Genomic DNA, 13,676 nt, shown 5'->3' with positions numbered 1-13,676 from the left:
CCAACAACATTTGGTATTGCTCGCATTGTTGTTTACTTTATTCCCAGGGCAACAATGTTGCAGCTCACACTTTCCATGTACTTTACACAGCAGGCCAAGTCAAACCTGAAATCCAAACAAGGTCAAGTTTCCACACTGTGACCTACGGTTAGAACAAAATAAATCATGCAAATCTTTCTTTAATCTATGCAGTACAGATAAATTGTCAGAAACTTTTAAAAATACCTGATCATTTTTTTTTCTCTAGCATCTTATCAATTTAACTCTAGTATCTGATCTTCCCTGCTATCTTCAGTTGTCTACCATATTATAGCTGCGCCCTGTAATGAATTAAAAGAAGTTTATCATACACTTTCTGGTGGATTCCGACTGAAGATAACCAATCTGGAGATAATGGTCCCAAGAGCCACTTCAAAGTCAGCTGGCCATGGAGAAGAGTAACAGGTCAAACCATGGTACACAATCATAAATCTAAGGTAGGAGTAACAGAGACTAAATTTTAAAGACTGGAAAAATAGGTAAACTGGGACTGCTTATGTTTGTGAGATAAAGCATAAGGAAACTTGAGAATAGATCTACGGATGTGGCCACTAGTGTGGCAACTTAATTTTAAAAGTCCTTTAAGTTAATAGTATGTGAGTGAACCACTGTGGCTCTAAAAGACAAAAGTGCTAAAGGCTCAGATCTGGAGATGAGAGCTGTATGAAATCCTGAAGGAATGTATTGAAAGAGAATAACAAAACTGTGTAACAACCACTTTGCCAAATAAGATGACTGATATGCTATTAATGCCACCTGGTTGAGATGAAAGGATTTTTTTTTTAAATTAGAATTTTCTCTTGCCATAAAGCAACACTTTGTGAGAGTGCTCTGGAGGGTCATCATCCTTCAGGACCCACAGAGATAATGACAGTAATGGTTTCCACCAGAATGATGGTTTTCTCCATCCATGATACTAACCAATATGGAGATTCCATAATCCTCAAATGATAGCTATAAGAAGCCACAAAGAGGCTAAAGACAGTGGCAGGATAACCAAAAAACCCTGCCCAAGGAAGGCTGGTGAGTCAAGAAGCAGGAAAATGGTTAGGAACCTTTTCACTTCAAAGTTTCACTTTGTTAGTTTTGAAACAGCCAGCATTTTTAAGCTTAAGTAAATCACTTAAATTTAGAAGAGATAATATAGGACAGAAATAAATCTAAATGATACCTTTGGTATCCTTACTTAAAGAAAGTTATTTAATGAAAATATCTAGTGAGCCCAATACAATATTCTTCATTGAAGAAAAAAGGTGATAAAAAGCTTTCAAACTCAATGCAAAATAAAATTAAACGTGTAATTCCATAGACTGAGTTATTGAGGAAATGCAGTGTTAAACTCTGTGCTAGGTGCTGATATCAGAAAGATAGAGATATTAGTTAGTGGGAAGCATTGTACCTTGGTAATCAAACCCCTCCCTGGCTTCTGACTTATGTTTGAATGCTTATGTGAGCATTTACACATTTGTGAAAACAACCATCTTGAGACTCATTTGGAAACTGGGAAATAAGAGAATCTTCTGCATAAGGCTGTTGTATTATTTTTTTAAAGTTTTTATTCATTTATTCATGAGAGATACAAAGAGAGAGAGAGAGAGAGAGGCAGAGACACAGGCAGAGGGAGAAGCAGGCTCCATGCAGGGAGCCGGAGGTGGGACTCGATCCTGTATCCCAGGATCATGCCCTGGGCCAAAGGCAGACACTCAACCGCTGAGCCACCAAGTGTCCCCAAGGCTGTTGTATTAAATGAAATATATGCACAGCACTTAATACATAGTAAGTATTCGATAACATTTATTATTATTATTACCAATGGTAGGTTTTTTTATGTTTTGTTTTTTTTTTAATTTTTTACTTATTTATTCATGAGAGAGAGAGAGAGAGAGAGAGAGAGGGAGAAGCAGGCTCCATGCCTGGAGCCCGACGTGGGACTCGATCCCGGGACTCCAGGATCGTGCCGTGGGCCAAAGGCAGGCGTTAAACCGCCGAGCCACCCAGGGATCCCCTTGTTTTGCTTTTTAATGGTGGTTGTTTCATTGTTGTTTTGGAGTTTCTTGGGAGAGGTAACTCCTCTCAATTACTCACAGGCAACTCCTGTGAAAAATAAAGGGAGAGAAAACAGAATTGAGCTGGCAAGAGCCTGAGACCGTAATACTTATATGACAGCTGTGGGGAGAAAAAAAAAAATAGAAAACAACACAGAAGGAAACTCAAGCTATGATGCAGAGCTGAGAAAAAGCTCAGCAAACATAATAGGGAATTCTGGAGCAAATATCATCTATGAGGAAGTCCCATATTAGGCAGAAATGGCCAGACTCTAGTTTGTTTTGTGCTTAGGCTGATCAGAAAGACTGTAATCTCACCTCGAATGCTTCAGTGACTCCTAAGTCACTGAGGATGGAGCATGTTGGCTAATTGCAACCCTTGCAGTTGAATGAGAAATCTAGTCAGTGCACTTCCATGGTTACTATTTGGAGTTCATATTCTAATGAGGGAAACTGAAAGTACACAAGTGAAGAAATAAATATACAGATGTTTTGTGTGCTTTGGAGAAAGATCAAGCAATGCAAGAAAGTTAGAGAGTACGAGAGAGGGAGTACTAGTTCATATAGGATGGTCAGGGAATGCTTCTCTGATAAGCCAGCATCATCCAGGGACCTGAAGAAACAGAGGGAGTGAGCTATCTGGATATCTAAGAAAATATTGCAGTCAGAGACAATAGAAATGCAAAGGCCCTCGGACAGATTATGTGCTTACATGTTTGAGGAACAGCAAAGAGATCAGCATACTTAAAGCAGAGTGAAGGAAAGGGGAAAATAAGAGATGAGCTCTTACAGTATTGGAGTGAGAAAATAGTGTATCATGTAAAATGGTGCCTTTAACTCTTACCCCAAGAGAGATAGAAACTTATTCGGTGTCACCACTTGACTGTTAATAAATATACTAAGATTTTCAAAGCTGAACTCCTGATCTTCATCCTCCCCCAGATCTGCTTCTCCTGGGATCTTTCTCATTTCATTTGATCACACTTTCTTTCCAGTTGCTCGGGCCAAAACCTTGGGATGGCCCTTGATTCCTTTCTATTCTTCAAATTCCAAATATAAGCCATCAGCAAATCCCATTGAATATTCTTCAAAATATATCCCAAATATAACCACTGTATATCACAGCAAGTGCTACCATCCTGGGTTACTATAAGAGCCTATCTATCTCCTTGTTTCCTGTCAAATTTGTTCTCAACACATTAGCCAAAAGGCTTATTTTAAACAGTAATTAAATCTTCAGAAGGTTCCAATGGATCCTCAATTTATTCAAAGTAAAAGCCAAGGTCCTTAAGTGATTGAAAATATCCTACATAATGCAAACCTGCCCTGTACTACCATACTGACCTCATCTACTTTTTCTTTCTCCCAATTCTTTCTGTCTGATGGCTTCTGTGATGTTCTTTTAGTATCACAGGCATTCTTCCACCTTATCCTCTCAGAAATGTTCTCTAAAATGTCTCTGCCTGGAACACTCTCACTTGCTATGCAACTAACTACCTCCCTGCTACCTTCAAATATTTATTCAAATATCACTCTCCAGTCAGACTGTTATGTGATAACTCTACTTAAAACAGCAACCTGCCCCTAAATTTCAGTATTCATGGTCTCGCTTATATTTAGCAATTTTTTCCATAGCACTTACTATCCTCAACACTATGAAGAATTTTTTGTGTTTTCTATCTTGTTTACTGATATATACCAAATTCCTAGATCAGTGCCACAATGATCAAGCACATCATAGACATTCTATAAAAATTTGTTGAAAAAAATTATATAGTATATTTTTAAATTTAGTGTGCAATGCATTAGTGTACAATAGAATAGCAGGTTATAATTTGTATATATTGTTGCAGGTAGTACATTCATGTATAATATTAATTTTAAATATAATTTCACTTTTTAAAGTAAGAATATCATTAAATATGTTAAGCCAAATTAAGTTGCCCACTTTTTTTGAGTTAAAAATGGTTTGATTTTTGGAAGTTAACATATGTTTCAACTTAATATTTTCTGCATATCATAAATAAATAGTATAACAGGGAAAACTTTTGAAAAATTATTAAGTTGTAAAGTCACACATGTAGTCTTTAATCTCTGAATATACACAGAACTTAAGGAGTTAAGGATGACTGTCAAGTCTATAATGTTTATTACAAAAGAAAGTCACATTTAAAAATAATATGCAAAAATATAGCATAAGAAAATGAGATGAAAAATATTATTTGGGGGAACTAATTTATAACATCCTGAGGGATTTTTTTCTTCATACCTCTTTAGTTTTCCACATGTTTTTCAAAAAGAAAGATTTTGGAGAGGGTTCAAACAACAACTAATATAAGAACTACTATAATTGAAAATTTGGAAAATACATTTATTCCAAAGGCTAACTGAAATGGAACTATTCATGTGAAGAGGAAAAACTTGAGACAAAAAATTAACATTTAAAATTAATATTTTTAGCCATTAAAATCATTATTAATTTAAGCCATTTTTATAAGTGATATTTTAGAAATAGATATAGAGGTGCCTGGGTAGCTCAGTCATTTAAGCCTCCAAGTTTTGGTTTCGGTTTTGGCTCCGGTTGTGCTCTCAGGGTTGTGAGATCAAGCCTGACAGGGGGTCAGGCTCTGTGCTCAGCATGGAATCTGCTTGAGTTTCTCTGACCTTCTTCCTCTCACACTCCCTGCTGCATATGTGAATGCTCTCTCTCTCAAATAAATCAACCTTTTAAAAAAAAGATATAAAGTAGTGTATGTGTGTGTGTGTGTGTGTCTGTATATATATATATATATATATATATATATATATATATATATATATATATATTCCAGTTAAGAAATGGGCAGGAAACCTGAATAGACATTTTTCCAGAGAAGATATATAGATGGCTAACAGATATGTGAACATTGCTCATCATCAGAGAAATACAAATCAAAGCCACAATGAAATACCACCTCATACCTGTCAGAATGGTTAAAATCAACACAGGAAACAACAGGTGTTGGTGAGGATGCACTCCTCCTACTGTCGGTAGGAATGGAACTTGGGGCACTTGGGTGGCTCAGTTGGTTGGGCATCTGCCTTTGGCTCAGGTCATGATCCCAGGGTCCTGGGATTGAGCCCTGCATCAAGCTCCCTATTAGGCTGGGAGCCTTCTTTTCCTTCCTGCTAATGTTCTCTCTCTCTTTCTCTCTCTCTCTCTCTCTCTCAACTAAATAAAATCTTTTTAAAAAAATGCAAACTGGTGTAGCCACTCTGGAAAACAGTATGGACAGTCTGCAAGAAGTTAAAAATAGAACTACCCAAAACCCAGGAATTACACTACTAGGTATTTACCCAAATGATACAAAAGTATAGATTCATAGGGGTACATGCACCCTGATGTTTATAACAGCATTATCAACAATAACCAAACTATGGAGAGAGCCAAGTGTCTATCAACTGATGAATGGATAAAGAAGATGTAGTATATATCTACAATTAAATATTACTTGGCTTTCAAAAAGAATGAAGTCATGCCATTTGCAATGACCTGTTTGGAGCTAGAGTGTATTCTGCTAAGCATAATAAGTCAGTCAGAGAAAGACAAATAGCATAAGATTTCATTCACATGAATGTGGAATTTAAGAAACAAAACAGATGAGCATATGGAGGGGGGAGAGAAAGAGAGGGAAACAAGCCATAAAAGATCCTTAATGATAGAGAACAAAGTGAAAGTTGTTGGAGGGAGGTGGGTGGGGGGTGCATCAAATGGGTGATGGGCATTAAGGAGGTCATTGTTATGATGAGCACTAGGTATTATGTATAAGTGATGAATCACTAAATTCTATTCCTGAAACAAATATTATATTATACATTAACTAACTAGAATTTAAATAAAAATGTGGGAAAAGGGCAGCCCCAATGTCCCAGCGGTTGGCACCACCTTCAGCCCAGGGTATGATCCTGGAGACCTGGATGAGTCCCACATCAGGCTCCCTGCATGGAGCCTGCTTCTCCCTTGGCCTGTGTCTCTGCCTTTCTCTCTCTCTCTCTCTCTCTCTCTCTCTCCCTCCCTCTCTCTCTCTCTCTCTTTCTGTCATGAATAAATAAATAATCTTTTTAAAAATGTGGAAAAATAAAAATTAAAAATTAAATAGCATATCTATCTGTTTAATCTTTCAAATCATTGTCTAATTTTTTTAGGTACCAGCAGAAAACACAACACTAAATAAAGAGATCTGAGATAAACTGGAGGTATATCTTTTCTCACATATTAATCTGAATTTGAGAGGTACAGCTCTACTCCATTAGATCATTTCAGGTCCCAGCTTTCCATTGCTCTGTATCACCTAGGGCAGGATTCAGCAAGCTATAGCGTGAGAATCAAATTCTGCCAGCCCCTTACTTTTGTAAATTAAATTCTATTGGAATTCAGCTACCTCCATTCATTTATGTATTTTCTGTGGTGTTTTTACCTTACAGTGGTAGAGTTGAGGAGCTGTGATAGAGATCATATAGCCTACACAACCTGAAATAGGTACTATCTGGCCCTATATCGAAAAAGTCTTCCAGCCCCTTGGTTAGTGCTAGCACACCACCAAACTACTCACATTCCAGGCTAGAGTAAGAAAGCAAAAGACCAAGTGGAAAGCAAACAATTTCAATTGTTTCCAAAGACCAACCTGAACTTGCACATACTATGTCTCATTTACTCCAGTGTTGTGGGGTAGACATGTGCTCAGCAAAAATTCAGTGGGTCAGAAACATGCCCAGCTAATATATGTGTGGGCAGGTCTATTACTAAAAGGAAAAAGAGTAAGTAGATACTGGGGAATGCTGAGCAGTTTCTGCTACAGTTAAAGGAGGCAGGAGGCAATATAGGTGGAAATAAGAGTACAAAGGATAAATAAGCCTCTTGAAGCATCTGCCTTTATTGAATGAATTCTGACAATTAGAAGTACTTCATAAAGTAAAAGCCTGCTTTCCAGGAATTTTGCCTCCTCCTTATTTTTTCCTAGTTAAATATAATTCACCCCAAACCTGGTAATGCTAATACTTTAAAGACTACATCATCATATTTGGTATGTGTTTTCTTTCAGTGACTAGAAATAAGCCTTCAGTCTGGGCAATAGCAACTTTAGCCTGGTATGCACGCTTCCCATGCAGAGCCTCTTCTTGTTACTCTATAACACCTCAGTATAATTTTAGTCACAGTGCCTACGGATTCAGTTGCTTCAGGAGAATTTTCACAATTCCTGTCCATCTTCCTGGCACACATATACACATGCATGTGCTCAACAACTTAATATTCACTTATATGTTTAAATGCTTTATCTTAGCAAGTCCTCATTATAGGCACTCCAAGGAATGTGAAGATAGGCTTATTAAATAGGACAGGGTCAGCAAACTACAGTTCAAGAGTCAAATCCAGCCCACTGCCTAATGTTGTAAATAAAGTTTCAGAGCCCACAGCCAGTCTTTTTCATTTACATATTTTCTATGGCTACCTTTATACTACAAAAGCAAAGTTGAGTAGTTCAGCAGAGATTGTATGACCTGTCAAAAGCCTAAATTACTATTTTGCCAATTAAAAAGAAATCTTGCCAATCCCTGAACTACACCATTCTGAGGAGCCTTTAGTTCCATTTGAACTCAGGATTATAAGTAGAATATCAAGAAGTTAGTTTGGATGTAAGCAAGAATTTCGTAGCTCTAAATATAGACAAATCCTAAAATTGATTTCCTTTTACATTTCTTGAACCTTTTCCTGGAGCTTCCAAGGGCAGAAAAGGTACTGATTTCATTTGGAAATATTTTAATAAAATAAATAAGTTTAATGAGGTTTAATGGTTCCTTCCAATGAGATGAGCTGTTTTAGATCACTTACAAAATTTATTACATTTAAGTGTATATTTACTGTGGAGCCAAATATCCACAAAAGTATTTTTTAAAAGAGTAGATGTTTCAAAATAAGCAGATAAAAACAATTTCACTTATTTCTGTTCCATAGTTATATTTATAAACAAAAAATAGAGTCCATCATTATAACTTGGACTTTAACATTTTTGCTCTAATTGTGTCATCATGATTAGAGTCTTGTAGGGTAAACTGAAATTATTGTGGTATAAACAGAAGTGTTAATCTTGGGATATTATGATTAAATTGGATTTTTAATTATTGCTACAGACCTATTTAAATTGTATTTTTAAATTATTGCTACAGACCTATTAAGAAATTTTTAATAAATTCCCTAATATTTTAATGTCAATATTTCAACCCAGTTCTGTGCGTTGGGTTCCATTAATATTGCTGTAGGCTTTTTTTGTGATAAGATTGTTGAAATATTCATTCCCTTGCATAAAATCATAAAGAATTTTAGTCCAAGAAAAATATCTGTTTAGAGTCCTGTGATAGTTCTGATACCTATTTTATTAAATTTTGCTTTTAAATGTCTGTCATGTTTCCCTTCAGTAAGTGTCCTAATATATTTTGTTGTCAAACTAGATTCTCACAAGATAAAGTATTTAATCCAGGCATTTAATCCACATACGTTTGCATTTAAAAGAGAAATTTATGAGAAATATTAAAAACTAAAAGTGAACTATAAAATGTGTCCAAATATTTAATAACACATTGTTAACAAGAGTTAGATAGCATGTTACTGCTTACCAAAACAAAAATTAATTCTCCCATTTGCTTATCTTTTAGTCACTGTTGAAATTCCAATTCATTTTTTTCAGTCTTCTCTTTGAAAGAAGTTGAGTAAAAATCAACAGGTTATCATAATCAAGGATCTCATATTCATTAACATCTTTCAAGAACATATATTTCAATTCTCTGCCTGAGCTACCACCATGCACATTGGAGCATGAAGAATAAACGCAAAAGAAAAGAAAACCAACCAAATAACAAAAGAGCAAGGGAGAACACAGACACAAGTGGGTTAAAAGAAAGGATGGATGATAGAAAAAGAAGAATTCAAGATGATACTGCTGGGAGTACACACGGGGAAGCCAGAAAGAGAAGGATTTGTGCTGACCTGTAAGAAATAGGCTGTTTCTGGGAGCTGTCCAATGTACTAACAGAACGGGCACACAACTCACCTCCTTAGTAGGAGTTGCTGTCTTCGGGGATTCTTTCTTGAGCCAAGGTGTCTCTTTACTCATCTTTTAAGACTATTTCTTCTAACCCATCTTTAAAACAATTTTCTAACATGTTATTCTGCTCTTCCGTGTCTTAAAAATCCCTACACTGTATAATAAATATAGCTACTGGCAAAGAAGGAAAAATGAACCCTTTCTTTGTTAAAGTATTAGAGGTAATATGAAATCAGTAGAACCTCATTTTCCTTATACCAAATGTAAAATCTCCTTTCACCTCAAAAACATGATCTAAAGATAACTTTAAAATCTCCCTTCCATAGAATTCAGAAGTTTTCACTCTTAAGTCCTGTAGGGCAGTACGAATCAATGAGGAAAATAAGCTAGGTGGAAGTGAAGATTTATCTGTGTTCGCAAATACCGATCGGCAGGGAGTTTAAAAGTCGAAAGACTTCACAACAGAGGGTGATCTGATCGACCCATTGGCTTATCAAAGGGTAAATCTCATTTTTGAAAGGAGATTGAAGTTGTTTTGCTTTGGAGGGGGGGAGAGGGTTTGCTTTGCCCCCCACGCTGGGGTTACACAGTTAAGTACACTCAGACAAAATATTATGTGCCTCCTTTTTCCCCCCATTTTCTAGCCTTCATAACTTTTGTCCTCAAGTGAAATCTTGCTCTTTACATGAGTAAGAGATAAGTAGGGAAAGGAGAGTCAAGTGTCTCAGTTGTTAGGCTGATTGCAACAAAACGGACTTTAGAAATCAGGGTTTGTAACGAGGCAGGAGAGCTTTTTCGATGACCTGGAAGGAGAAAGCCGGTTCCAACAGCGACTGCGGGGAATGCGCTCTCGGCCCCCCCTACCGTGCTTACTTAAGCTAATGGAAGATCTTGCCTTTCAGTGGCCGCTGCACTGGGATACCAGACAAACAGCTCCCCTCGACCCCCGGCAGACAGGGCCCCTCTTCAGGACATCATTAAAAGCGCATGCACTTGTTTCACACCCAGTGGCAGCCTCCGGTGGCAAGATTCAAGACTTCTACTCTGAAGCCAGGGAGAAGCCAGAGCGGTGGAAAACATCCTCGCTTTGAAAACCCAAAGCTAAATTAAAGAGCTACATGAGATAAGGAGCCTGAAGAATATTAGTTGGCTGCGGGGGGTGAGGAGAGACACACACACAAAAAAGCACAGCAGGTAAGAGCTGGGGTCTGTTGCCAAATAGGAACTGTCCCAGGTGGCGCATCGAAAAGGATCTCGGAATCGGAGGCCTAACCCTTTGAGACTCCCATGCGTGCTCAAGCTTGTCTTCTTCCATCAGTTTCGGGAGGACAACACTGCCAGAGCCTTCCCTCTCGTTGCCACTAACCCCGTTATCCGCTTGGTTATAAATGCGAATTCCCCCGGCCCTTCGCTGATGGCGCTGCCGCCCATCGAGAGCTGCTAGGAGTCTCGCCGCTCCCTGCGAGGCAGGGCCGGGGCGGTGCGATGGCGGCCTACCCGGAGGGCTGCGTGGACGCCACCGTGCTGGACTTCGTCGCGGACCTGTCCCTGGACTCCCCCGGGCACCCGCTCCTCTGCGACTTCGCACCCGGGCTTCCCTTTGGGGACCGGGACCTTGTGCTCCGAGAGGGAAGGCGCAGAAGGCTGGCAGGCTTTGAGGAGGTGGACCCAGGAGAGGAGGGCGAAGGAGAGGAGGGGGAGGAGGAGGAGGAGGAGGAGGAGGAGGAGGAAGAGGAGCGCGGGAGAGGCGCCTCCCCGCTGGGCCGTCCCAAGCGGAAAAGGGTGATCACCTATGCCCAGCGCCAGGCGGCCAACATCCGCGAGAGGAAGCGGATGTTCAACCTCAACGAGGCCTTCGACCAGCTGCGACGGAAGGTGCCCACCTTTGCTTACGAGAAGAGGCTGTCCCGGATCGAGACCCTACGCCTGGCCATCGTCTACATTTCCTTCATGACCGAGCTCCTGGAGAGCTGCGCAAAGAAAGAAACCGGCTGAGCGGGAGTGGGATGGAGGCGCCTCCGGCCTCCCCTCCTCTCCTGGGCGCGCGCGGCCTCGGGGTGCTTCAGGACCTGGCAGGGTGCGGCCGGGGGGCCAGAAGGGACTCTTCAAGACAGAAGGGTCTGGCCTTCTGGAGTTTGGTCCGGGGTTGCGAAATCACAGCCCCCCGAGAAGCGTGGCAGCCCTAGCGCTAGTACACACGCGAGCGGTGTCAGCGGAGTCTGGGGCAGCGGCGCGCAGGGCAGGGCGCTTTGGGACTCAGACCCCGCTGGGGCTGCTGACGCGAGCGCCCAGATTCCGCTTCTGCCGGCCTGTGGGCGAGGGGCTAACCCTCTCCCCAAACTGCACGCTTCCGGGGCTTCTCGAGAGGCCAGACCAGATTCCTCTCTTTCCGAAAGAAAAGAAAGAAAGAAAAGAAAGAAAGAAAGAAAGAAAGAAAGAAAGAAAGAAAGGAAGGAAGGAAGGAAGGAAGGAAGGAAGGAAGGAAGGAAGGAAGGAAGGAAGGAAGGAAGGAAGGAAGAAGAAAGGAAAAGAAATAAAATAGAGGTTCCTACCTTCCCCACCCCCACCCCCTTTTTTTAAAGCCTCCAGAGTCGGTGCTGCCCCATCCTGGAGGGGCCGCGCGCCTAGGGTGGTCCTGCAACAGAAACATTTGCAGGGGGTGCAGGGGGTGGGGTCTTCGGACCTCTGGCCCGGTCCTCTTTGGCTTGTCTAGAAGGAAGGAGATGAGGAAAGAAGAGTCCAGGGGACAGGCGACCTCTGAGAAGGGACAGGATCCCCCCTCCCCTCCCCTTAACGCGCAGAACCAGAAAACTCAATCGGGTCCCTCCGGGAGGGAGACCGACGCTTGAACCCCGAGGTGGACGGGGAGGCGGGAGGGGGGAGCTCGGGCTCAGGCTCCAGGGTCGCTCCCGGGCTTCTGGGGATCTCGAGCTCTCGGGACTTTGGCCGCCGAGCGGGGCTTCCCCTGGGCTTCCGGGAAAAGGACCTGGTCTTCCCAGTGCAGCGCAGCTTGAGCGCGCACTTTCAAATTTTTAGCTGTAGACAGAGAAGATGGCTTTCCTTCTAGCCGCAGCTAGGTACGGGCAAAGCAAAAACTCAGAGGAGGAGATGCATCCTTCCACTTTGGAAAACGTGTGTGATGGAGATGAGGTTGAAGCGGGGACCAAAGTGAGGGCCCACCCCCAGTCTGGATCCTCTGACTTTCCACGTTTTTTTTTTTTTCCTTCTGGGCGACCTGCAAACACCTGAACTGCGGTTATTCAGATAGGCGTAGGTAAGTGAGGAGGAACTCGAGGGAACAAGGCCCGCCTAACTGTAAATTCAGAAATTCTAAAGGATAAATCCCAATGCTTTACTTTGTCGCTTCACCTCACACACCTATGCGTGCACACACACATACACAATATACACACACTATTCTCCCTATCATACCTTTAGAAATATGATTCATTTTTATTAATAAGTACTATATACTCATCCTAGAAAGTCTGGAAAGCAAAAGTTTAAAAAAAGTAAAATTTAAATCCACATTACCTCCGCTATTATTTTTATTTCCTTCTAGTCTTTTTTTCCCTGTACAGTTATAAATTATATTTGCTTAACAAATTTGAGATACTTTTCGATATTGATCTTTTTCTAATCAGCAACATAGAATAAGCACTTTCCCCCTGACTTTAAATAATTTTTGAGCATAATTTTGATTACTGTATTTTATTGTCCTAACGATGTACCACAACTTAATGCCAGTCCTTTACAAGTAGAGAGCTAAAATACTTCCTTTTAAGAAAATAAATGTTGATGCAAAGAGCACTCTTCTAAATGGTCTTCTCTGCCTGTGATAATTTCCTGATATTAGATAATTAGAAAGAAAATTTCTTAACCAAATGAACATTTAAGTTTGTGGCTAAAAATGGCCAGATTGCCATCCAGGTCTTTTCTGCTAGTCTACACTCCTTCCCACCAGCATTGCAGGGATTTGCTTGTCTCTCAAGTGTCTTCTTTTAAAACTTTTCCTAGTTCTTCTATCTACAGGAACTGAATTAGTTCTGAAATGATCACCCTACCAAAGGTGATTTCTTATTTTGGCCATGTCTTTTCACCATGATTTTTTCCACCTCTACCATAAGACAATAAACAAGTAAAAGGGAAAAAAATGTAACCAGATAAGACAAAAAAAAAAATCAGGGAATGTATTTTTTTTTATTCTCTAGAACCTTTATAAAATAAACCAAAATTTGGACAATGACCCCTACATCAATTTTATAAGGTAAAATTACTCATTTTTCCCTCTTTTTCTAGACAACTTTTTGGCTACTGGGACTGGCATATCTGTCTGTATTTTTAAATGATTTTATCTATTTATTTGGGAGAGAAAGGGTGAGAGGGAGAGAGGGAGGTCACAAACATTGGGGAAGGGTAGAGGGAGAAGCAGACTCCCCGCTGAGCAGGGAGCTCCATGCAGTATTCTATCCCAGGACCCTGGGATCATAACCTGAGCTGAGGGCAGAACTTA

General features: G+C 40.4%; 1 protein-coding gene across 1 annotated transcript; it reads left to right on the top strand.

Moving 5' to 3' along the window:
* Positions 1 to 10,648: 10,648 nt before the first annotated feature.
* On the top strand, positions 10,649 to 11,514 carry FERD3L (Fer3 like bHLH transcription factor). Its single transcript, XM_025464800.3, has one exon. The coding sequence runs from the start codon at positions 10,649 to 10,651 to the stop codon at positions 11,156 to 11,158; it is 510 nt and encodes a 169-aa protein (XP_025320585.1). The 3' UTR covers positions 11,159 to 11,514.
* The last annotated feature ends 2,162 nt before the right edge of the window (positions 11,515 to 13,676 follow it).

The sequence above is a fragment of the Canis lupus genome, chromosome 14 (assembly GCF_003254725.2).
Source record: "Canis lupus dingo isolate Sandy chromosome 14, ASM325472v2, whole genome shotgun sequence".
Classification (NCBI taxonomy): Eukaryota; Metazoa; Chordata; class Mammalia; order Carnivora; family Canidae; genus Canis; species Canis lupus.
The sequence above is the reverse complement of the archived record's forward strand: the minus strand, read 5'-3'. Positions and strand labels throughout refer to the sequence as shown.

Coding starts and splice junctions, on each gene's coding strand:
- FERD3L (XM_025464800.3), top strand. CDS start 10,649: ATGGCGGCCTACCCGGAGGGCTGCGTGGACGCCACCGTGCTGGACTTC.